The 27417-nt window shown below is 36.8% G+C and overlaps 2 protein-coding genes across 2 annotated transcripts; one reads left to right on the forward strand and one right to left on the reverse strand.

The window, feature by feature from the left end:
- The first annotated feature begins 6739 nt into the window (after positions 1 to 6739).
- On the forward strand, positions 6740 to 7323 carry LOC113331872 (uncharacterized mitochondrial protein AtMg00810-like). The gene is made up of 2 exons (XM_026578516.1): positions 6740 to 7150; positions 7261 to 7323. The coding sequence occupies exons 1-2, from the start codon at positions 6740 to 6742 to the stop codon at positions 7321 to 7323; spliced, it is 474 nt and encodes a 157-aa protein (XP_026434301.1).
- A 4445-nt stretch (positions 7324 to 11768) lies between these two features.
- Positions 11769 to 14644, reverse strand: LOC113331956 (lysine-specific histone demethylase 1 homolog 1-like). Its single transcript, XM_026578597.1, has one exon. It carries the CDS (start codon positions 14537 to 14539, stop codon positions 12002 to 12004), a length of 2538 nt encoding a protein of 845 aa, XP_026434382.1. The 5' UTR covers positions 14540 to 14644; the 3' UTR covers positions 11769 to 12001.
- Positions 14645 to 27417: the final 12773 nt, after the last annotated feature.

Consider the following 27417-nt stretch of genomic DNA (forward strand, 5'->3'; position numbering starts at 1 on the left):
ATCTTGAGAATCTTTCCGGTTTTGTAATTTTCTTGTTGTCCAAACATCCTTGGTCTATAAATAGTGAAGTTTGTTCTTCTTACAAACTATCCTCAGCTAGGAAAACTTCATCTTTGTTATTTTTGGTGAGCCACTAACAATATCACTTGTAATTCTATTCCGGAGAGAAGAGTACCCTAACTAGGCGAAATATCTTACGTCCGCTCATTTAAATACTTCTGTGGGATCAAGAAGCTCTAGAAAGTACCGTTGATAGGAAACTAGATAATTGCACTGTTATTTCAGTTTTCGATTATTGGTTTGATTGACTAACGGTTGTTAAACCTTTGATTGCACCTAGATTTTTTTTATTCTTGAGAACATTTATTCTGATATAAGGTCACTCAAACTAGATCAACAAATTAACGGGATTTTCTGAACTGTTTTTTTAGATCTAAAGACAACTTGTGATCATCTATTGTTAACAGACTCCGTTCTGTGCGTGATCGATCATAAGTGAAATCAAGTTTTTGTGTGCATGTAAATTTGAAGACGATTGAAGATTTGAAGACAAAAAGATTTTTCTGATTGGTTTTGCATCTTGTGATGTTACTTCGTGCACACATCTTGATCGGCTGGGATCCTACTAAGATCTTATTTATTTTGATCGGCTGGGATTAATTAGTCGTATAGATCGGCAACCATCATTTGGTGATGCGCTTCAGTATCTGAATATGATAGCTTGTGAATCTAGATCTGATTATTTCGGTAATCTAGATCTTGATTGATCTAAACCCGACAAAGGAGTTTACTTGCTAAACGGAAGAGCCTTTATCAAAACTCAACATATCTTTTTTCAAAGATTAATAGAGTGGTTACCGAACAATTTTGTTTTTTTACTGTTTGGAAGACGATCAAAAGGAGTTGAATGTTGAATACTTCACATCGGTAAAGCAACTCAAGATAGTGGTTTCTGTCTTGGGATGCACGTGCGTTGGCCGGGAGGTTGTAGGCGCAGGGATGTTGAGGAAACTAAGTAACTAGGAAAAGATTACTTGGTCTCAACTATATGAAGTTGGCTTTGTTCTTTGTATAACGACTTAATTCCGAGAATATTCAAAGCTGGACTGGGTCCTAGGGTTTTTCTGCATTTGCAGTTTCCTCGTTACCAAAATATTGTTGTGTGATTTACTTTTACTTTCTGCAATTATAATTGTTTTATTACAATAAAAGTAAATACACTTGTACGTTAATCCAAGGAACTTTATATTGATCATATAGTATAACGGTCTTGTATTGTAGCTATTATCAAGTGATTACCTTGTTGTTGTATTGTGTCGACTTTATCCATAGATGTTCACAAATGTATCAAACTTATATGTTGATATCGAAAAGATTGTGATGTATTTAGGTACCCTCGTAATTTCAAAAACTTAACGTAACATAAAATATGCTTTGTGACCTAAAATCTGTCGTAAAGTGTAATTTACTTTGTTAGTTTTTGTATGGACTATGTATCGTTATATTTTTTTTGATTTTATGTATTTATACATTTCAAAAATTGAATCATCCTTAGGCTAACTCTTATGGTCATCGAATTTTGAGATTAAAGGTGGAAAACCATTGCTAAACCCAATTCAAGATGTGGATCAAGCAAATGCTTAGAAGTGAAAATTAAATCAAGTTCCCTACCCAACCATTTGGTGCAGAAGATTATACTTTTGTGCCCAACCTTCGCGCAAATAAATATTTGTTGGTAATCCAATGACTTCACTATTTTTGCCAAATAGTTGGCCGCAAATTCGCCAAATCGTTGGACGATATTTACTTATATCAAGTAAAAATTATAAGAACTAGTCTTCAATTTGAGCTAACATGGAAGGCCAATTGAAACTTAAATTTGATATTCATAGGGATTAAAAGACCCATAAATGTGCAAGGAAGTGAAACCATTGAAAATGTAGGACAATCCTAATATGGAATTTTATCAAAGCAAAAAGGAAAAAGAAAGAAGCGCTCAAAGTCATCAACGAAATGCTTAAGGAAACTCTCATTGTTGAGAAGACAATTAAGATCTTAAAGAATAAAACTATTCTTTTATTTTGACAAAATCAGTCGGACCTCCTTGAATAGTTACAGTACCTGACAAAAAGTCCCAGTGTAAATTACTAAGGCCAAGCATTATGGTTGGTGTTTTCGCTTAGTTATAACTTAATTGTTACGAATTCAACTACTATGGCCCTTTGCTTAGCTTTAATGTGGCGAATTCGCTTGGCTTCGCTACAAGGTTGAACAAATATGATCATCCTTTAAGCTAAATGACGCCTTAGGGCAATTCCTATGGAATGAACAAACATGAAGTTTATTCATTTTGCTCCCATTATGGACTCAATAAACATGAAAAACGGGTGGCCAAACCAATAATTTGTTGGTTTATTGAGTGCGGACCAACAAGATTGCGCGTTTCTTGTTAAGCCACGAGGTGGAAGTTAGGCCGCGCGGTCAAAGTTTATCCGCTGGCGGGCACACAAAAGCCGCCCAATTCTTCCTCTCTCCTGCTTTTCTGTTGAATACTTATACTATAATAATATTTTATCTTATATTAGATAAACTTTAAAGATTTTCTAATATAATATTAATCAGTTTTTGTTTTTTTGTTGTAAATTAAGTGGAGGGAGATATGATATCGGGGCCAATCAATCAAATTTGTTCATATTAACCTTATTTTCTATAGTGGAAAACGTTATTTGGTCATCCACGTGGCTTGCCAAATATTTTGTTCGATAAATAGCATAGGAACTGCCCTTATAGAAACTCGATTGCTATTTTGATGAATACTGAGTTTTCATGTCCAATTTTACTTTTAGACCTGCTTTTAGTCTTAATATTTCTCTTTAAATTTTATGTACTTATCTTTCTTTTCTTCTCCTAATATTTTTTAGCTCGTAACAAATATTTATCTCTACAGACTAAGCGATGAAAATCTAAATCTCTACGGACTAAGCGATGAAAACCTCACATAGTGAAGGGTACTTTCACTCTCATTTTTCATCTCCATATTTAAGCTAGTATAGCCAAACCTTAGTTCTTGACTGGCTTAAGTTACCAAAGCGTACTAGGATGGATACTCAACTTCCATAGTGTTAAACGATATTGTCCTGATCTCTTGGGATAATATCTTCTTCTACATGGCATGTATATCTTTGTATATTTTGTTCCCCTTTTCATGTATATCTTGTTTCTCTTTTTATCTCTGTTTCTTGTATATAAGAACATATGTATTGTATCTTGTTTACCACGTTGAATACAATTCTATCATTCAGAATATACATGTCATGACAATCTCTGTCATGGCATCAGAGCCTGGCAAGATCTAACAATCCATCTTCCGCTGCAACAACAACAACAAGATCAATTCCTGTCATCCGTCCCATCTTTGTCTCGTCTGTGTTTATATTGTAAAATTCAAACCCTGGTATCCAAAATCCTTCCCTGTTATCATTCAATATGTCGCGTGAAGATTATCAACCTATTACCGTGAAGTTTGATGGAACAAACTATAATCATTGGTCCTTCCTCATGAGAAGTTTTCTCAAAGGAAAAGCTATGTGTAAATATATTGATGGCAAAGCCAAAAAGCCTAGTGTTGTTACGACTGGTATTGTCATTAGAGATAAACAAGATAAACAAGTTGAGCCTAGCAAAGACAAAGAAACTGAAGAAGACAGCGTTGAAGACTGTGAGATCAACAATCACAAGATACTGACATGGATAAGCAATACAGTAATCACTTCCATAAGTATGCAACTCACTGGTTTTGAAACTGCCAAAGAAGCATGGAATTTTCTTTCGAGAAGATATACCCAAGTCAATTTTGCTCAACGTTACAAACTAGAAAAATATATTCGATCTATGAAGCAACAGATGGATCAGTCAATCTCATATTTCCATTCTGAGATGTCAATTATATGGAATCAACTAGCACTCATGGAACCAAATTGGACTACAAATGTTGAGTTATGGCAGAAATACAGAGAAGAGTCACGACTGGTTCAACTTATAATGGTGTTAAGAGATGATTTTGAGACTGTAAGAGCTTCAATCCTTCATGGATCACCTCTTCCCGCTGTAGAAGCTGCGTTATCTGAGCTTATTACTGAAGAAACTCGAAAGCGGATCAAGCCTGAGATACCTGTTGTGTTTGCAGTTCCTTCACGTGCAAGTTTTAATAATACTTTCAATTCTCAAAGAAACTATCGTGACATGTCACAGGTTCAGTGTTACAACTGCAAGAAACCTGGTCACTTGGCCAAGAACTGCACTTTACCATCAACACAGAGTGTGTGACAAACATCAGCCTTTCAAGCTCCAACCCATCAAAGTTCGAACTCTCAGATTCAATGCAATTATTATAAAGAACCTGGTCATACAGTAGGAAACTGTACATCTCCATCTTCAAGAAACATGAGAGAAATAAGAAGGCTGAATGGCACTGCAAACACACCTGTACCATCCATTCTTGCAGCACCTGCACTAGAAAGAAGTCATGAAACATCAACATCTACATCAAGTAATGTTGTTGATATTCCCTTGCAATTGGTAACAATAACTCTACAGCAGCTTCTACTTTCTCAGTTCCCACATGTACCTTTTCAAATGGTTGGTTTCTTGACTCAGGTGCTTCTAATCATATGACATTCAAATTTAATGTATTTGAAACTAAGCATCCTATTGTTACACCCAAAATCCAAACTACAGATGGATCTGAAATAGCTGCTAGTCATATTGGTCAGGTTAAAGTCTCATACAAAATGTGTATATCTGATGTGTTACTTGTTCCAAAGATCAAGATGAATCTTTTATCAGTTGGGAAACTATGCAATCAGGGTTTTAACATTTATTTCTTCTCTTTTGGCTGTGTAATACAGGATCCCAGGACAGAGAAGCTTGTTGGGATAGTTCATAGAGTCGGTAAACTATATCTCCTTGAAATTCTAATTGTTCCTCAACAATCAAAGAATGAACTTACTGCTGCAGCTGCAAACTCTTTTTCTTCTATTGTGTCTCCATTTATGTCTTGGCACTCTAAGCTAGGCCATGTATTTTTTTCACGTCTTACATATATGATCAATAAAGGATTACTAGGAACAACTCAAGTTGATAAAGAACCTTATTGCATTTCCTGTAAGTTGGGTAAACAACCTGCACTTCCTTTTTAATAATAGTATTACTCATTCAGTTGAATCCTTTAATCTTATTCATTATGATGTGTGAGTAAAATATCCCATTGCCTCTAAGGGAGGGGATCTATATTGTGTTATCTTCATTGATGATTTCTCTCGTTTTACATGGTTATATCTTTTCAGTTCTAGATCAAAATTCTTAAAAATATACATAGATTTCTCTAGAATGGTCAAAACTCAATTTAGAAAATCCATTAAAACCTTTCGTGTTGATCAAGGAGGTGAATACATATCAACTCCTTTCAAAGAATTTCTTAAAACAAAAGGTACTCTACTTCAGTTATCTTGTACTGAAACTCTAGAGCAAAATGGTATAACAGAAAGAAAACATCGTCACATCATAGAGACAGCTAGAACCCAACTTCTTTCAACATCAGTTCCCTCTAATTTTTGGGGTGAGTCAGTTCTTACTGCAGTTTACACTATAAATCGCATTCCATCTATAGTCATAGGAGGAATATCACCTTATGAACGTCTCTATGATAAGAAACCAAATTATTCTGAGCTTCGTGTTTTTGGTTCAACATGCTTTGTTCTTCTTGTAGAACGAGAACGAAACAAACTCATCAAAAATAATGTTATCTGTGTGTTCCTAGGTTATGGTATTGAACAAAAAGGTTATCGGTGTTACGATCCAGAGAGTCGTCGATTACGTATTTCTCGTCATGTTACGTTTTGGGAAAATATACCCTTTTGGTCTCTTCCTAGCAGCAAGTCTTCTACTCTAGAACAGTTTACGTATCTAGATCCTTTTGAGGATGTATCTATACCTAGCTCTCAGCATACAACTATTCCATCCACTACCTTAGAAGTCACTCCTCTTGAAAGTGTTGAAACTCCACATGACCATTCTATGGAAAATCCTAACATTGCTTCTCCAGAAAGGGATCTTGTACCTGAGAATGATGTTTTACCTCCACGTACTCGTCGACCACCAACCAGGTTTGCAGATTATCATTGTTCTTTATCCTTCATTTTACCTATACATGAACCTAAATCATACAGGGAAGCATCTATAATTCTAGTCTGGAAAACATCTGTGGGAGAAGAACTAACAGCACACAAGGACGTTGGTACGTGGGATATGGTTGACTTACCACCAGGGAAAACTGTTGTTGGAAGTAGATGGGTGTACAAGATCAAAACAAACTCAGGAAGTAAGATAGAACGCTACAAATCTCGTTTGGTTGCTCAAGGATATACCCAAGAATACGGTATAGACTATGAAGAAACATATGTTCTCGTTGCTCGTATGACTACTGTACGTACACTTCTTGTTGTTGCTGCTGCTCGTAATTGGAATCTTCATCAAATGCATGTAAAGAACGCCTTTCTTAATGGAAAACTTCAATAAGAAGTGTATATGAGACCACCACCAGGAATGACTCATTCTCCAAATCAAGTATGTAAGCTTCGTAAAGTTGTATGGACTTAAACAAGCACCGCGTGCTTGGTTTGAGAAGTTTTCCAGAGCTATCCTTTAGTACGGATTCAATCAAAGTGCATATGACTCAGCAATGTTTACTCGATCAACTGAGAAGGGTATGGTTATTCTCCTTTTGTATGTTGATGATATGGTTATCACAGGTGACAATTTAGAAGGAATTACTGCTCTTAAACTTCATCTCAGTTCATGTTTTGAAATGAAAGACTTAAGTCTTTTAAGGTATTTTCTTGGTATAGAGGTTGATAAATCATCTGATGGTTTTTTCATCTCACAAGTGAAGTATGCCTCTGACATCCTTCAGCGTGCTGGGTTAACAGATAGTAAAACTGCAGATACACCTCTTGAACTAAATGTAAAGCTCAATCCCTTTGAAGGAAATGCTTTACCAAATCCTACATTATATCATCAGCTTGTGGGAAGTCTTAATTATCTAACCATCACAAGACCAGATATCAGTCATGCAGTTCATGTCAACTCCAAGGTCCACACATTATGCTGCAGTACTTCGGATATTACGTTATATCAAAGGCACCCTATATCAAGGTATAAAGTTCTCATCTACTTATGATCTTTGTCTTCATGCATATTCAGATTCAGATTGGGCTGGTGACATCACAGATATACGCTCAACCACAAGATACTGTATATTTCTAGGCAACTCTTTGATCTCTTGGCACAGTAAGAAACAAAGTGTAGTTTCTCGGTCTAGTGCATAGGGTGAGTATCGATATCTTACTCATACAACTTCTAAAATTGTTTGGTTGAGATGGCTTCTTGAAGATATGGGAGTTCATTTATCAGAACCTACTCCATTGTGTTGTGACAATAAGGCCGCTATTCACATTGCTCATAATAACGTGTTTCATGAACGTACGAAGCATATTGAGATTGATTGTCACTTTGTAAGACATCACTTCAAGCAACAGACTATTGTCTTACCATTTGTTCGCTCGGAATTGCGACTCGCTGATTTATTCACCAAAACATTGACCTCGGCTCGTCTAAGGTTCTTGATTTCCAAACTCAACATGTGTGTTGCACCATCTTGAGTTTGAGGGAGGGTTTTAAACGATATTGTCCTGATCTCTTGGGATAATATCTTCTTCTACATGGCATGTATATCTTTGTATATTTTGTTCCCTTTTTCATGTATATTTTGTTTCTCTTTTTATCTATGTTTCTTGTATATAAGAAAAGATGTATTGTATCTAGTTTACCACGTTGAATACAATTCTATCATTCAGAATATACATGTCATGACAATCTCTGTCACATAGTACCACGTACGTCTTTGCTGATCACATGCAGTGCGATGCGGGAGATTATCAAGGGTCACATGTGGGGGATGGGTCCCACTAGTCTCTGCGTATTAGTTTTGTCGGTTTGTAGGACCAGTTTGGAGTTTTTACGGCTGCGCGTGGATGTACGAGTGTAGGAATTAAAAGCGACCTGGTTTTTGAACAAAATGAAACAAAAGTACGTCACAGAATCGGGTTCTCAGGCTTTTTCAAGCTTAATAGCTGGGACAACTTTTTCCCTTTGGAAAGTGTGCCGATTAGGGCTGTTCATGGCCGGTTTTGGTTCGGTTTCTAGCCAAACCAAAATCGAAACTAATACTATCGGTTTCTAAAAATCTAAACCAAACCAATCCATTAACCATTGGTTTGGTTTCCAAATGGTTCCATCCGGTTTCGGTTTGTCCCAGTGGTTTTTGGTTAACCAATAATTATGTCAAACGACTCAAATAAAAAACAAATACACAAATTTACAGATAAAAAAATCGTAACTGCTGATAGTATTGGTTTACACAAATTTACAGAAAAAAAAAAATCAAGAATAGTTAAAGCATACTCTAAATCTAGAGATCAAAAGAAGATATATAATATATCTTAATTTAGTTATTGACAAACAAAAAAGAAGGAAGAAGGGAAGTAGAAAGTCGAGTAGCAACAGTGGCTGTTGTAGTTAGGGGCGGAGAAGGGAGGCGACTAAGAGGAGGAGAAAGAGGGAGAGTATTATAATGAAATATTAGATTTAGGGTTTTTATTTATCCTCTAAATCAATGGGTAGAATCTAATACTTGTAAATCAAGGTAAAAACTAAGTTTAAAAATTAATCGATTTTCCAATGATTTTTGGTTCGGTTTTAGTGGTCAAACCAAACCAAAACCAACACTATCGATTTTCCACTTTCTACACCGTAACCAATCCATTAGTAAATGGTTCGGTTTGGTTTCTTCCTAATTGGTCTGGTTCGGTCCGGTTCCAACGGAAAATCGAAACCATGTTCAGCCCTAGTGCCGATACCATTTAAATCCCTCAATTTGGTACTCTTTCAACCCCCGTCTGTTGTCTTCTTATGGCACAACTTGCGGGCGGAAGAACTATTCGTACTCAACCGTGCTCGACGCTTCCCCGCTTGTACGCTATTGCATGCTAATGTGGTCTGTAGCATACCCAACCAAAGATATTCACTCTAACGGAGTCAATATCTATCAATTGAGGGCCATATAAATTGATCTGGGAAGTATGATTATGAGAATAAATAGGCACGCTAATTTAGAAGAACTGGTGGCTTCTCCATTAAAACGGTCCGAGTCTGGTTGAACTTGCAGTTTTGCAAGTAGCAACTCCTTTGGTTTCTCGGTTAGGAAAGGCCTACCCCAAGTCTCCAGGGAATATCTCCCCATGAACATCCTCGTTCGCTTAGTTGACAACACAGTGGCAGAAATCATATTAATCTGCAGAATTGTGATTTGTAACATCGCAAAAAAAAAAAAGTACCGTGGCTCTTGGTTTCTCACAAACCCCTACTGATAAAAGTTTTTCTTGAAGCATATATGGCCATCATGCATGTTCAATGGATTGAGAATTTCTTGGACCACCACCACCCACCAGATAGCAGTTGCTATCACATCCACCTTGATTAGTTGGTGGCTCTTGGTACAACTTTCAAAAGTAAATAAAGAGTAATAAATAAACCATATGTGCATTAGGTTATCGTTTTGTTTTACTCCTTGTGTTCTTTGTTTCAGGTAGATCGTTTCACTCTTATGTTCTTTGTTTCATGTAGATTAACTTTTTTTTTTCTTTTTTTTCATGTAGATTACCGAAGTACTAAACGTCGCCAATTACATGTAAATTATCCTTGCAAACAATAAGGAAACATCGACCCAATCTTTATCTCTACCAAAAGTTGGTGTTTTATTGATGCCGCCAAGCCGAACAGTTCAGTTATCAGCTCTCCTGTTTTCACCTCTGTCAAAGTTTTTACCTAAAACAAATTAAGATACTTGATTTCAGACAAGTTCCAAAATGTTAATAAATGTATCACTTTTAGGCTCCAGAAAAAACCAAATACAGATAATGACTCAGAATGAATCAACAACACCAACTTTGCAAAAACTCAAGTCATCAGTATACAAATTTGATGATTTAACAATGCTGCTAGCCCACCATTTCAATAATTCGGCGAGTTAACTCATATAATCACCACAGATTCTCAATCTTGAGATGACTGCAACATCATCAAAGTTGTGAAAGACAAAAAACGATAAAACCACATGATTCCTCAAAGATCGCTGATACTAAAGACAAGGTTTCTATAGGTTTACTGTTACACCTATATGAATGCTTTAATCTGCATTCTATCTCTTTCATGTCAACAATCAAAAGTGGTATTACATGTGAGTATGTCTGTATGTGACCTCTCCATCTATACTGGCATTTTGGTCCCCTTGTAATTGAATGATTTAAGGACTTACAGTAAGTGGGAAATTCAGCTATCACCATCAGAATATCAAAACATCCAATGTGGGAATATCACCTGCGCTTGCTATCATTCGAACTGCATGCCGTTAGGCGTCATATCCCGAGTTTTCGGAGTCCAGTATCGCATGCTCAAACTTTAGGGCTCGATGGGTAGCAATTTATTGAGTGAAATTAAAGGATGTGTGTGCATCATACTACTGCAAAACAAGGGTTAAAATAAATACAATGGTGCAGAGTAATTGTACTTTAATTGTGTTATAAGGCAGTCATTAGCTGAACCAAATCAAGAGATATAGTCATGCTCATAAACACCATTAGTAGAAAACGGAGAGAGATGACGAGAGAAACTAAAGATGCTCTTTGAATTTACTATGGGTATCTGACTTAAAAGTTGGATATTCACTGTTCAGATGTTGCTCTAGTAAGAGTGACAGCATCAACTATTCAACTCAGTCAAACCATGTCCAAAGAAAAAAAGTTACATCACTCAAATTAAGATGCTAGAAAAATCTGAATGTGCACATATCCTCTGTGCCTAACAGATGTGTTACTACCCATATCAGGTAGGGGGTATGTATGTTTGTGTGCAGAGTGGAAGGACGGATGAAATGAGGGTGATTCACATTTTCAGTAAAGCAATCAACCAGAAAGTATGAAAAGTGGAAATGCAAGGTAAGAATCCTATCAGAAAAAAGCTTAGCTGCGTTCGTCAACTTTACTATAACTATGAGCTATTATGGTAACTGCGGAGAAGAATTTACAGCAATACAATAATAGTTCCCTACAGACTAATGGTAAATTAAAACTAAATAAGAAATCAAGTGTCATAGCATTTACTTAAAGAGGGATGTGACCTGCTTCAGCTTCTTCTAGTGATATGATACACCAACGAAAGCCAACAGCACGTCAGCACAACTATCTCGGAACACTTCTCAATTATCTGATGCCAGCTGACTGATAGAGGACAGCATTCAAGTCCAGGCATTCCTCATCCATGTGCAGATCAGCTGCTACTACAGGTATTAGCATGTGTAGCCACATGGAAATATGAAGCTTTAAACGTAAGACAGTGAATTAAGACTCGCAACAAGGACTCTCTTACATTATTGATCCACAACGACATCCCGACCATGACAAAGATTTGATCTTTGGAATATCCAATTTTAAAGTCAATAGCTACATTATTGCTTCTTTGTCACCTCTGTCTCCCTCAATAGCCCACGGGACTCATGATCAATATGTTTGTAAAAGAAACAAAAAAGACGAAATAACAGGAAGCATTGATCTGACCGCAGTGGCACTGATGAGAATCAGTAATAACAACAAAGGGGGAGCAAATAAACCCATTCCAAAATATTTATGTGTACAATCTTGACATGCAATTAGCTATTAAAGACAAATATTAGAAATTAAGGGCTCAAATGAGAATTACACGAAATGTACCCAGGAATTGTTCTGAAGAATGTCTGAGTAACCTACACAAAGGAAAATAAATCTTCATAAAGAAAAAATGACGTCCAGAGTTTTTTAATTAGTACCTCTGCATGAAACCTTGATCTTCACTATGCTTTTTCCCCATTGAGGTTCACATTCATCCTGACAGATTTTATGCATGCAATAAGAGATTCTCCAGTATTGCCTAAATTTTTCCTTCCAAGCAATCTAACCCCAAGTCTCTGATTTAACATCCCGACCCTATTTCCATCTCCATCCACCTCGTTTAGCTCCATGACATGTTTCCTTGGAATCAAGCCATATAGAAATAGCGACTTAGATAACAATTTCTCCCCACCGAACCCCACTCGCAACAGTGCCAAAGAATCAAGATCACCTGATCTAGGATCAAATAGAATCGCAAAACTACCAAACAACAAATCAGGAGTATTAAACAGAACATCCAAATCATCACATTCCTCTCTCACCTCCTCCTTTTTTGGTGCAACATTTTCTGTTTTCTCAGAAGGAACTGCTGACCTTCTGTTAGCCACTCTCAATATATTAGCAGCCTCTCTTAATCCACTGAGGAAAGCTCCATGCATCGTTGCTGGATACCTTTTATTAGTCGCCTCACCAGCAAAAAATACCCTACCGTCCCCAACACTCTCTGCAAGAACATCATAATCATCCCCAGAGGCCCCAATTGAAACATATGAGTAAGACCCATGTGAAAACCTATCATTACCCCAACGAGTACAAATTACTTGAACTGGATTAGGAACTATAATCCCTTTCGGAGCAAAAATTCCTTTCAGTATAGTTAAAACCCTACCCACGGCATCAACAGGAGACAGTGTTTCAAATTTGGTAGCAGATTCACCTGCAACTAAAGCTACCAAAAGTGGTCCTCCCGAAACAGATGAATAGCTATAGAACAGAAAAAACTCCCCTCGCATACTCGAGTCTTTAGTCAAATGCCCAAAGCTATCAATTTCGCCACCCCAAAAATCATAAGGAAACAACATTGCAACCTTATTCAGTAAACCGTAACCTAGTCTCTGAATTGCTTCTTTCTTCGGCTGTGGAAGCTCAGGAACAAACTCAATTGACCCTCTCTTAAGGACACCCAAAGGTACTGTACATAAAACCATGTCGGCACAGTATACCTGCCCATTTGCAATAACCATTACTCCATCACTTCCATATCGAATACTCTCTACTGTCTTTTCGTAAAAGATTGGAAGATCCTCCGCAAGAGCACGAACAAACCTTCCGTTGCCTCCAGGAATAAAACAATGATCCCCACCCATCTCATATGGATCATCCTGATCCCAGTAAGCCATTGAAAGATCAGATAACAAAGAAGCATTAGCATATTCTAAGTTGGCAAGATGCCAATCCAAAAGCATTAGTTCTTGTGAATCCTCGGCTATTTTATGTACGCGTCTAAAAGCTTCAATTGCAGTACCTAAAGAAACATCCACATCTTTAACATCTTCCATCATAGCCTGGCGTAGTTTACAAACCCTGTCTAACAACTTATTAAAAGAAGCCTCAACCCTAGAGTCCATTTCAGAATCAACCGTTTTTCCATCAGGTAAATACAATGGACAAATATCTCGCACCTTATGAAGAGGATACCCTAATTGTCTAGCCAAAACACCAAGAGGGTTTCCATTAATTCCAGTAAGAACACTTCCGCCAAGATCCGCGGCAGCAACCACACCATCTCCCTCCATCTTCTTCGTCCTTACACGTCCTCCTGGACGATTTCTACCTTCTAATATCACAACTTTAAACCCTAGTGATACCAACTGCCTTGCAGCAGCTAATCCAGCAAGTCCTGCACCAACAACAACTACATTCCTCTTTTCTGATGTCCCCAGATGTTTCAACCTCCCATCTTTAATTGCTGCCGCTAATCCGAAATTAATATAACCATGTTGAAGAAGAAAACTATAAGCAGAATCAACTAATTTTTTATGTTCTGACCTAATCGACTCAAAAACATGTTCTTTAGTAATCCAGGAACTAACATTGGACCTCCATTTAGCTAATATATGATTTCTAACAACAATATAATTAGCTTGTTCAATACCACCTAATACTGAAACTACATTAGATTCAATCTCTTCTTCCATTAAACAATCAACGGGAAATCCAACAGAAATAGCAATTAAAGCTTCAACATCTACCTCTTTTGCAGTATCAGCAATCCTTCGTCTACGATTCTTTGAATTAGAATCATTAATCTGCATATGAACAATCTCGTCCATCAATTTGTCACTATAATAAACACTTGATGGTGATTTATGATGAGGACGTAAAACACGTAGTCCTTCAACAGCTGCAGCTGATGGAATCATCTCTGGAAATTGTTTCTTTCTTCTTCGACGTTTTTTTAAGTGAAGAATTGGATCACCACTTTCATCATTAGGGTTCTCAGAATTTTCTTCAACTTGAGTTGTTTCTTGTGATGGGTTTCCATTTTCTTCATCTTCCATGTACTTGTCTATTAGTGATTCAGTAATCTCTTTATCATCTATTGAGTCTTCAATGTGGTTTTCTGATGGTGGGTCTGGAGAATGGTTTTCAGAAGAGGGGGTTTCAGAAATTAGGGTTTCGGAATCTTGAATTGGTATGTCTGGTGGGTCGATTTCCATTATCTTGGCTTGTATGATCTTGTGTGTTGCAGTAGTGATTTTTTGAAGGAGTAAGTTCTGGGGGACGAGGGAAAATCTAGGGTATTGAATAGATTACACTATGAGACATTATTATTTTCGATTTTTAATGGAACATTATTTTTTTTAATTGCCGGAGGGTCTGCTTACATTTTTCATTCTTACACATTGGACGTTATTTTTGTGAATAAAAACTAAATGGTTGCGAACTTGCGAATTTTTGGGCTAATTGATTTGACGGGTGAGTTGTACACACTCCTTGAAGGATTTCGACTTCCATAACCACCGTCCTGCTGTCTTATTCTTTCTGGGTTCTAGGCTAGTGCGCAGTTGGGTATCGTACTCCGGTTTTCGATTCATCCCACATCGTCAGTTCTGCTTACCAAAAATGGCCCACTTGGAGCTCTCGATTCCGGACGCAGATCAATGGAGCAGCCGACCCGTCCTACCTATTTAAAGTTTGAGATTAGGCCGAGGACGTTGCGCCCCCAATGTCTCTAATCATTGGCTTTACCTGATAGAACTCGCCCGCGGACTCCAGCTATCCCGAAGGAAACTTCGGAGGAAACCAGCTACTAGACGGTTCGATTAGTCTTTCGCCCTTATACCCAAGTCAGGCGAACGATTTGCACGTCAGTATCGCTGCGAGCCTCCACCACTGTTTCCTCTAGTTTCGCCACACTCATGGATAGTTCACCATCTTCCGGGTCCCGGCAAGCTCTCACTCGAACCCTTCACAGAAGATCTAGGTCGATCGGCAGTGCAACCTACAAGGATCCCTCCAGCCCTTATGGATTTTACTCGCCCATGGACTCACACACATGTCAGAATCTTCGGTCTGTGTTCCATAACGGGCTGAATAGGGAACCCACAAGTCGACGTCGGGAGCACGTTGTTGCCAGAGGCACGCTGTGAGGCGCGTGCTTCCCACCACGATCTAGGCGACGACGTATCCGCGGGCATGACTACATCCCAGGCTTGGGACCCGTCTCAATCCGCGTCGATCGACGGACCGGCTCATCACCTTTCGGCATCCGACATCGTCGGCTCCCATCCGTTTCCCTCCCAACAATTTCAAGCAGTCTTTGACTCTCTTTTCAAAGTTCTTTTCTTCTTTCCCTCACGGTACTTGTTCATTATTGGTCTCTCGCCAGTATTTAGCTTTAGACTGAATTTACCGCCCGCTTTGGGATGTATTTTAGGGCTAGATCTGAGTAAGGATCTTAGTTTCTTTGTGTTTTTGTTTTTAGAGTAACATGATTCTTTCTTATTAGGGTTTTAATTTTGCTTTGTTTGCCGGTTTCGGCTTCTTTTCTTCACATTCATGGTGATTTTGTCTTCACCTTCATGGTGACTGTTGCCTTCACCTTTATGGTGATTCTCTTTTATTTTAGAGCAGTGTTGTCCCGCGTAGCTGCACGGGAAGCCTCAGTAAGCTAGTGGGCTACAAACCCTTGGGTTATATGGATCACCATTTTTTATTGCGTTTACTTAATCTTTTCCAGAAAAGTAAAGTTATGGTATTAAAAATAGATCCTTCTATTTATTAATTTATTTTATTTAATCCTGTGTCCTTTTATTTGAACGACTTAAATTCCACTGAAACCAAAGAGAACAACATTATGTTTTCTTTATCATTGAAATTCTATATAGGATTGATGTTGAGTATGTTGCTAGAAATTAACAATGGTTGATTGGTTTGTTTTACTGTTTTTTTTTCTTTTAAATGGAAAACGAATTTAGAGGAGCAAGCTAAAACTAAAGGGGTTCTTTCAGTACCTTGCATTTTTGTGTTGAAGATAAAGACCTCCTCTGGTTTGGAAAACTTAATGGGTTTTTCTTCCAAGACCTCTTGTCATGATTCCACATCTACCAATGATTTCTTTCCTTATATTAAATTTATGAAGAAATTTAATTGTTTTTCCGAAATCTAAATTATTTTTCCACGACAGAAATTTTGTTCCCAAATTTTAAGATCTATCAACTATGAAAACCTAATTCCAATAACTCTTTTGATTCTTCAAACTCAAGATCATATAAACTTTTGTCGTTGTTTATTTTGTTCATCCTTTTACTCTTCTCATCAATTTCTTTGAAGCTGTATAGTTTCACATAATAATGAATCAAGTTTATGTTCATCTTCTTCTTATGAAATTTATTTTCATGACCTGAAGAAGGGGTTGTGATGAATTGTAAAACTAGTTAGAATCAAAGAGATTTAGTAACTGTTATTCGTCCATGGAAGCGTCTAATAAAAAAGAAGAGACAACGTAGGGGAAGTTTGGAAAACGTACGAAAGAAGAGTAGATTGTTTTAATTTTCATAAGCTAACGTAAGGGCTTATTTGTAATTAAGTACACTAACAGTTGTACACCCATCATCAAAGGGTAAAAATACATGCATATTAAAATCCAAGGGTTTGTAATCTGCTAGCTTACTGAGGCTTTCCGCGTCGCTGCGCGGGACAGCACTGCTCTTTATTTTAATGGTTACTTGATCTTGATTATATGTTTGTTCAAATGCATCCCCGGAATCAGGTTACTCTCGGTTTTGCGGTCAACAAATTTGCAGATTACTCCTATACCATTGGAGCATTACTTCATCACGAAGACGATATATCAAATGGTCCATAAAAATTATGAAGACCATCTTCTCTCCTATTCAATCGGTTCTTGCATTCTTGTATTAGGTCAGTATTTGGAATTCTTTTTCTTTTCCTTGTCGGAATTTTCAATCATGTACCACTCCAAGCGTGTTGTTGCTTGTTACTTTTTGAATTTGATGTACTTGAGGTACACGTAATCATGATTTTGAATTTGATGTACTTGAGATCCATGTAATCATGATTTCCATTAATGAAAATTGAATTACCAAAAATAAAAAATAAAATAAAAAATAAATTGGGATATTGTTCCTCTTACAAAGTTCTACCCACCAAATGAAAATTAGCGCATTCCGAAACGTATAACATCACCATATATTGCATTGAAAATGAGCCATTGAAAATCAACGGATCAGTAGATGATAGCGTTATACATTTCGGAATGCGCTAATTTTCTGCAGGTATGTAGAGCTTTGTAAAAGGAATATATCCCCAAAATATTAGCTTTAACTCGTAACCGGTTGATTTTTATTCACAAAAATGGCGTCCAATGTGTGAGGTAGTGTGAGAATTAAAGTGTGAAGGAATTCTTCCTCATTTTTGTTTAGAATAACTTATTTAACCTCCCTAGTTTGAGGCCTATGCCTTTTATTTGAGGCCTATCAATTTCTTCCACCAACCTAGAGAAGGGGATACAAGGTGTCTAAAGTGTGTTAAAAATAATAAGTTACCCTTTACACAAGCTTCAATAAATCTAATTATCTAAAACAAATACAAAAACCTTAATCATTTCTATTAATAATCTTGAATCAAATCTTCTTTTTTTTTTCAATTTCCATCACAATTACAAACTAAAACCTAATCCCAAACAATGATTCAGTTTTCCTCTTTTTTGGTTTTTTATATTTCGGCGACAAACAATTTGAGTGATCGAGTTAAATCCCTTTAATCTGTTCCTTTTAAGAGGGATTCATCAATGATTTAACTATGAATTTCTGAAAATTTTCTCATCAAATTTTTCTGAAACTCAACCAGAATCAGTTGATATAGGACTTAACTTATAACGATTTTTCTTGATGTTCCCCGGAATAGGTAGATATGGTACACTTACATAAACCGATTCATCACATCAACCACAATCGGTATACGCTAATGCATATATCAACCATTCATTAACCATGTTTGGATTTTTTCACAAACCCATAAATTTTTATATTTATGTTATAAAACATAAAAATATGAGTTGAACGCAAAAAGAATAAGGCTATTCTAACATCAGATAAAGAAGTTATGAGCAAAACGGTCGAAGAAAGGCCCAGATTTACAATCGATTGATAAGGAAATTTATGAAATTTATAGAAAAACTCTTGAATTTAGTTTTACAATCGGTACACATGGGGAACTATATCAACCGACCGTAGACAATCTTTCCATGTGTGCATGAACATATACAATTCTAGGTTGAGTTTTTTCACAAAACAAATAAAAAAAATCATGTATTGATGATAAATTAAGATTAGTTGATTTCTAGGTTAACAAGATTAAACATCAATTAATCACCCGAATTAACACTAATTAATTAGGGGTAATTAGCCAATTAAGTAAACTAGTTTCCTAAGGGGTTTTCCATTTTACTTCAAAATATTTTTTTATCTTGTAGTGATAGGCCTCAAATAAAACGCATTATGGAGGTTATTTAAATGAATGACGATATTGCATCCCTGGATGATTTTTTTACGTAAAACAGAAAAGCTTGCTATATTTGCGTGAACCTAACCGGGGTATTTTTGTCTTGAGATTTTCTGAATACCGATGTCGCTCGCCAACAACACAGGTGGTACTGTTTTGTTTTTTTTTTTGAAGCATGAAATTTATTAAACTAGTAAAGAGTCATTACGCTAGGGTATGAGACTCAATACCCAAAATAAAATTTTCTCTCTCCTCTCTCTCACTCTTTTTTCTTCTCCAACAAAAACACCACTAACAATTCCTCTTCTGCTTAGATCTATACCATTTTGGGTTAGATCTGAGCAGATTTCTTCACTTTTTCTTGCTAGTTTAGTTAGTTACTTTTATTTAGTTGTTACAATGTTTCATAATTACTTACACATTGTGCTGGTTTTATCTTCTCTTTAAAAGTTATCTACGCTTTAATAGCGGTTTTTGGTTATTATTTGGGTATCAAAATCAAAGAGATGTTTTCGAACAACAAAATCTTCATCTCTATTGTCTCCAACGACGAAATTTTCATCATTAATTTATCCGGTGACGAAATATTCATAGGTGGTTTTTTTGAGGACGAAATATTCGCCCCTAGTTGCAAGAGATTTAAGCAAATCACTCATATTTTGGGAGCGCATCTTTCTAAAGAAGAAAAACAATCAAAATGGTTGGAATATAATTCCGAGAAGAACCATTCTTCCTCCGATTTAATCGGATCTTATTCATACTTGTATTTTTATTACTCTGGTAATCCTTCTCTTGCTTTCATCGAATTTATTGGAATTGGACTTTTATGGTATGCTTTTGTATCTTTGTGTAGTTACCTAAAAATCGGTGAGAGGCTAAAAGTGGGATTCTAGGGCTTCGAGAGTGAGTTAAGGGAGGTTGGAACGAACATTCTTCGCCTAAACCACTCTCAGTTGTCGTTCAAAGGCTGCTTCAGTCACAGAGAAAGAGGCTTAAGGCCGGTCTTACAGAAGGAAGCAGATGAAGAGAGAGATCAGAGAATTCTAGAGTTTGAAGAAGAATTGTTCAGAAAATTTATGAGAAAGTTGTGTTTATATTTGAGAAATAGAAGACTATTTATAGTTGAATTCTCTAATCTAATGTCGATGAAGATAAAGATTACTTGTGTTGATGGTGGATTTTCGACAAAGGTCAAAATCGTAAAATCATGATACTGCATGTTTCTGAACCGGCTTCAGGAATGTATATGACGATTCATATTTTATGATTTGTGAACCATTTCACGATCTCTGACTGAGCGAACATTCCTCTCAGAGCTATGATGAATATGTTTCTCGAAAGGTCTCTCAGCTGAGCGTTCGACGCTTCACACATTTTATCATCACCTATACATAGAATCAAAATGATCGGGCGACTAGAGAGCTTAACACCATCAGGACGTCACGCTGCTTGTTGTTCCCTGACTACGTAGAGAGGCCGTGTACATAATCTCTTAATGATTGGGCGGTTCCTAGACATAATGTTTGTTAGAGAGCTTAACGCCTTCAAGACGTCACGTTACTCGTTGTTCCCTGACTATACACCCCTCAGAACGAATATGATGCTTCTATTTTCTCATATCGATTCTGCAAATAGATTAATTCTAGCGTGTCATTCATCAATTGAATTCCTAGAAAATTATCTATTCTATCTCATTACTCCGTTGCATGGCTGATCCTCAGCTGGATTCCATAGATTAGTATTAGATAACCATTTTATCTCATTACTTTGTTCCCTTAATTCTCAGCTGAATTCTATGGATTAGTAATAGATACTCAATTAATTTTATTGCTTCGTTTCATGACTGATTCTCATCTGAATTTCATGGATTAGTAATAAATATTCAACAATCGGGCATCTGGGCCACCACCGAGTAAGCCCCGAGAAAATGGTGCGAGTGTACTTTTGCACAAATGAGCACCCGAATGCACGATCGAGCATTCGAAAATATGGACAAACGAGGAAACCTATGCAAAATGGGGAGGAAAATAATATTAATAAAATAATAAAGAGGCGCCTTAGGGGACCGGGCCCACCGGCCGGTCGGTCATGCCGCCATGGCCGGTCCCGCACCTTTTTAGATTATTTTATATTATTTTGTTATTTTCCCTCATCTCATGAAGACTCCTTCATTTGAGCAAAGTCCCTCGTTTGAGCAAAACTCTTAGTTTCTCCATACTTTCCATTAAACGATGAAAAATAGTAAAAAATAGGGAAAGGGGTCACCTAGCCGGCCGGCCGGCCGTGCCCTAGTCGTGGACGGTCCCACACCTTGAAATTCCTTATTTTCTCATATTATTATTTCTTTCATCTCATGAAACTCCATCGTTTGAGCGAAAACCCTAGTTTTTCAATATTTTCTCAAATATTGCTCAAACCATGAAAAATCCAAAATGTTAACTGGTCACATGACCGACTAGGATTCTCACATTAAAATTAAAATATTATTATATTCTCAAAATATCGGTTGCATGAGCAAAGTTCTACTTGCTCATTCGAGCAAAATCGAGAGTTTCGGTCAAGATCAAACTCTTCTGAAAATCCAAAGTATTGCTCAACGCGCATCAGAAAATATCAAAACTCTCAGGACTGAGACGCGGGCAGTATGGAGACATGAGCATGCCACCTTGACCAAACAAGGTCGGCCCTTAGGCTTGCAAGAAGCCGGTCCCACACTCTTTCATAATTTTGACCTAATTATCTCTCAACAAATCATATTGGGTCCAAACTCTCTCCAACCAACTTGGGATTTGCTCAACCAACCATCAGTTGGTCCCACGGCCACCAAGGGCCGGTCCCATGACTCCTTGGTCGGTCCCTCATCTCTCCATACTGGGTTTTATGAGAGAGATAAATATTCCCTATAGCTAAGTCGGCCAAGGTAGAGATATATTTTCTTGATTTACGAGCATGACTGGGATGAGTCACGTGAAAAGGCAGAAAATATCTTAGAGATCGTCTGCAGAGTGTGAGAGAAGCTGAGATTGGGATCCTCCTTTTCATGGCCGGTTAGGTAAGTCATGTGAAGGTCGTATTATTCCCCATGGGTCCATTTGTTGAGCATGAGGAGCTCAAGAAAGCTTGTACACGTTTTTGGATAGACATGTATCGTTTAGACTCAATTTACTGACCCTAAGTGTGTTTGAGACGCTAAAAAAGAGGCTTATGCCTGACATAAGACTCTTCATACGATCTAGTTTGGATATAATCACCATGAGGCCGACTGAGGCTTAGCTCATGAGATTGATTTTCTTCATAGTCAGCTGGGACACGGTTAAGACAAAATGAGAGGCCTGCGCGCCCAAAGCGAGAACTCAGTTCACTTGTTTTAACCAACGTATCTTGCGGAGATGTGCTAGGAGTCAATTAGATTGAGTTTATGTTGTGGCACCGACATGATTAGTATATCTCGCGGGGATATACTTTGAATTGTTCAGGAAGCCTCAGTAAGTCGAGTCGGAGCCTTGAGTAGATGTGACCAGTGTATCTCCTGATGATGTACTAGGAATCAGTCGTCCTTGGTCTCAACTAGGGACGAGTCGTACTTACGGGAGACGTAAATATCTCTACTTTGGGTCATAAGTCTGTCGGAGACGTTCTTATACATCTACATAGCCTACGTGACCAGTAATCCGTTGGCGACGTATGATAGGGATCATGACACCACAGTTAGATGTGTCTCACGAAGACATGATGAGACCATGGTTGTTCTGGTTCATAAGTCCTCCGAGGACGTTTTACGCTTTACAGTACCTACGTGACCAGTAGTCCGTCGAGGATGTACTCTAAGGATCACGACGTCATGGCCAACATTTCGTCGGGGACGTTTGCTACAAACCGTGGCTATTAGTGCCTTGACGGCCAAGGGCTTAGCCTCTCCCGAGAGAGTTGGATTTTGTCATTTAGGGCTGAGCTTGTTTTTTGGAAATGAGGATCAAACTTGGCTTCCTGACTCGTTTAGATGCCCAATTCTCTCTTACTTTTAGTTTTGCTGAACTTTAAAAATAATTATTGGCTCTGAATGATGACTCAACCCCTAGATGTGAAATTACCACTTGTATCTAGTCTTGAAATGATATTTTTTCCCCTTGTCTAAATTTCACCATCTACACTGTGTATCATATTATTTTGATTTTAACCTCGTTGTAACCTCAAATTACCATTAATGAAAAGGTTCCCTGATTATCAAATAAAAAAACACTATGGTATGTGATACGCATATGGCTATCAATTATAAATGGATTAGTATACCAATAATATTTTGCAATACGACGGCATAACAGAAAGTGACAGCAGTCTCTGGATCAAAATTACATTGGGGGTAAATGTAAGAATTGGTGAGGTGGATATTGTTTAGGTTATCGAGGGTACATTGGCCTTCGATGACTTTTTTCCTAAAAAAAACTGTACTTTTGACGAACACGGCAATGCCGATAGTAACTTGGTTGTTGGTAGTGAGTTCCGATGCAATTGTTCTGAGATGCTATTGAGGCGTCTAAATCCAGATGTTGTGGTGTGTTGCCCGAACAACACCTGTCCATTTCTTCTTTTTTTCCTATTAGATCCATAATAAATACTTTGAATTGATTCTTTAGTTGGAAGAGCAACATTATCATCCTAGTTATAGTAAGAGTCTTCAGTAATTTGATGGTTGATAGCACTTATGTCTAAGACAAACAAAATGTGCTTTATAGGATAACACTTATATAAATAAAAACTCAAATAATGCCTACAAAAAGTTCCTCTAGAATAATACTGGACTAACAAAACTAAAAGTAATTAATACAATGAAAAACCTAATAAATTATAAATTACTACTTGACTCTCAAATTTAATTCTAATTTAAACATACTATGATCTGATTCGACTAGATATTGCAAAAACAAAAAAGACATGACCAAACAGAGAATTTATTTTGAAGTTATTTACCGGGACAGGAAAATTTATTCTGCGCTCTTACGACATCGTCAATATAAGTGTGTAATTTAGTATGGTTGGACATTGGGTTCAACGAGAAGTAAAATTTAAATAACGGGGATTCACAAGATGACTCCTCGCAATTTTGAATTAGCTCTCAATGAACCAATTACGAGAGCATACCTTTTTGAATTCATGCAAAAGATATACACCTAAACCAAAAATTGGCCAAACTAAAACAAGCAATTAGCGAGAGAAAGAAGAGGTCAAACCCAAAATAAAGAAAACCACATGAGTCCTGAAACTAAGCCGACGACCTTTAAAACTAAATGACTAGTCCAACCAAGCCGATAAAATCTCACCGATCAACGAGAGAAAGAAGAGGTCAAACCCAAAATAAAGAAAAACCACATGAGTCTTGAAACTAAACCGACGACCTTTAAAACTAAATGACTGATCCAACCAAGCCGATAAAATCTCACCGATCACCGTCACCAATCCACACAAGATAAAAAAAATGGGAAATTCTAAAACTTGCAAACTCAAAAACTACATATTTAGTGGGACTAATCAACACCAACACAACAACCGAAAATCCTCAATATTCTGGATCAGTTCTTATTATCAATTTCAATAACAAACACGATGGAATTCCAACCAAATATATCTGAACTTAAAGATAATGTTAAAGCATTGCTCGGTCGAACTCACAAGTTTCGTTATCTCAAGCTTGTTGTCAATGTTGGATGTACAAAATTATATCTTGATTCCAATCTAATAAATTCAAGTCTCGGACTAGGATTGGAGTATGATAATTGAGTATTAGATTTCATGGAATACTCTCAAAGATAAGACTGGAGAAACGAAGAAATTTGCGAGAACTTCATCAACAAATAGGTATGTAAAGAGTGACTTTTCCTATTTACTTATTGCATCTACTATTTTATCTTATGAAACTATGTCGTGTGATTTTAGTAGATGTAATATTACAAAAAAAAAAATCTAGTTCAAGCTTATCTTATATAAGATCTCGAAATGTGTTTCAAGCAATGGAAGTTTATATATAGATCTTTAGAAATCTTAGTCTAGAATAATTTATTTGTCACAAACTATTTTTGTCTAAATTGATCTTTGGAAAATCCCAAGAAAATAGTTCACGAACTGCGTTTAAATAATACACGAACTGTTTTGATCATATGTACCTAGTATTTATACCTACGTCTATTGGGAATGTTTCTGAATTTAAATATGAGAGAAAAAGTACACGAACTGCTTGGGTTATGTATACCATGTCATATTTAACATAGTTATGTAGCCTTGGGAATTTAAAGGCAAAGTACACCAACTTCCAACAATATGTATACCCAATGTATATACCATGTCAATATCGACATAGTTCTGTAACTTTTTAATAAAGGCAAAAGTTCACAAACTGCCTAAAGGTATGTATACCCAATATGTATACCTTGTGTTTAACAAAGGCAAAAATTCACGAATTGTCCAAGGGTATGTAACCCGATATACACACCACTCACTTTTGAACTGTCTCTGTATAATTTTAAGAAATCAAAAAGGACACTATTTTCTAAGGACCTGTTGTACTTTTGTACAGTAATTATTAAGTTATCCTTACAGTTTTCATATATCTCTCATAAATGCTTATAAGACAACTTCATTCACAATTTCTTATTGGGCTTGTGGATTATTTAGTCTTGAGTGTTCATGAACACCATTATTGCTTGGACGTTCACAGAATTTCTTAGTCCTTTGAACTCATTGTGCACGGTTCAATTACTAACCAGACTATAATGCATATACCTTAGATTTAATTCAAAGCTACTTGTAGCCTTAAAATCTGTAAATAAGCAGATGGATTTCTCAAACCCTGGCACTTTTGTTGCAAAGTTAAAGTCAGACTCTATAACCTAGATTTCTTTACGGAACTATATTAGGTTACGACTTTGAAACTTCACTTAGGGATTCGTGAAGCCCGAGATTATCTCTTTACCCGATAGTTCTTGTAACTGGATCTTTTTCTACTGGTTATTGAAGTTCACAGACTTTAGATCATGAACAAGGTAGATAGAATTCACAAAGTTCTTTTTACCTCAAACTTTATGATTCCATAAGATATATATCTAGACTCTTCTTTGATTTGTTTGGATTTTTCTTGTGAGATGATAGTGATCTAGGCTTCTCTTTGAGAAGAGTGTAAGTATTACGAATCCGTGAGGTTTGGTAGACTTGTATACGGAAATTTTTTTTCCAAACCTTGATAGAAACATATCTGAAGAGAAATCAATAGGTTTTCTGTTAGATACAGATAAGTATCGAGTCTCTATTGAGGCTGAAGCAACACTTTGGATATAAAAGACGTCAACTAAGGGAATCAAGTGTGCTGAACCGCGTTGGGTTCAGAGATATACACTGAAGCTGAATTGCTCTGAGTGTTGATTGAGTCTCAACTGCACTCAAGTCCGAAGTCTGATGATAGGCTAGTGTTTGTAGCGGTTCAATACAGTATGATGTTCAAATCGGACCAGGTCCCAGGTTTTTTCTACCAGTGCAATTTTCCTCGTTAATAAAATTCCGGTGCCTTGTGTTATTTCCTTTTCCGTATAATATTGTTTATATTTATAATAAGAATATCACAAGTAGTAGGTGATCAATATAGCTAGTTTTCGAGCCCTTATTGATTGAGATCCTAAAATACGTGTTCTGATTGAATTCATATCTTGAATGATGGATTACAAGTCTCATGATTGTTGGAATTCGGTTCTTGTACAATTTGGGTACATACTAGATTGATCTTGGATATTGATTTTTGAGGTTTTCCAAGAACTCTTCTAGACAATCAGGTAAAAGGACCTTTCTTCTATACATATTGATTGTAGAAGAGAAATAGACAAAATCTATATACAATCTTATACAACGGTCAGTTGACCTACTTATAGTCATATTAGATTTTGTGTATACAAGTTACTGAACGAAAAAGTTGGTGGTGTACCCTCTTAAGCAACGCGAAACAAAGCATCACAAAGGCAAGACCATGGATTAAATAAAGTGTAACAGACCAAAAAGAGTGAAAAAGTAAGTAGAAAAATGATTAAATAAGAGCATGAATCCCTATCGACTTTTAAATTATCCATTAACAGAGAATCCCATATATGCTGAAATCCATGATTACCTACCATCTTCGTCAAAAGCACACCTACTATGTTTTTAAGTGACGGGTTTATATTCCAGCCCCGGCAAAGACCTACTACTCATGTCTCGTCATGCATAAGTGTTAACTAAGGGACTGACTCTGCACAAGTTTTTGTTTCTTCATTTTTTTTTGAACAAAAGAAGGTTGTAAAGAGAGAATTATTACCGAGAACTGACCATAGCAAGGTATGAAAGCCACCCTCTTTGAAACAACAAACTAAATTACTACGTTCTCTCAATGCGGTAAAACTTGATTTAAAGTGATGCCTTTGAAAGTGTCGCCTAAAGATAGCTAGGAACTAACAATTGCTTGACAAGCATAATAACATCATTTGCAGATTTTAATATTGAATCATGGACGCGCTTGTTTCGTTCATTCTATACCTCTCATAAAATAGCAAACTGT

The sequence above is a fragment of the Papaver somniferum genome, unplaced genomic scaffold (genome assembly GCF_003573695.1).
Source record: "Papaver somniferum cultivar HN1 unplaced genomic scaffold, ASM357369v1 unplaced-scaffold_128, whole genome shotgun sequence".
Classification (NCBI taxonomy): Eukaryota; Viridiplantae; Streptophyta; class Magnoliopsida; order Ranunculales; family Papaveraceae; genus Papaver; species Papaver somniferum.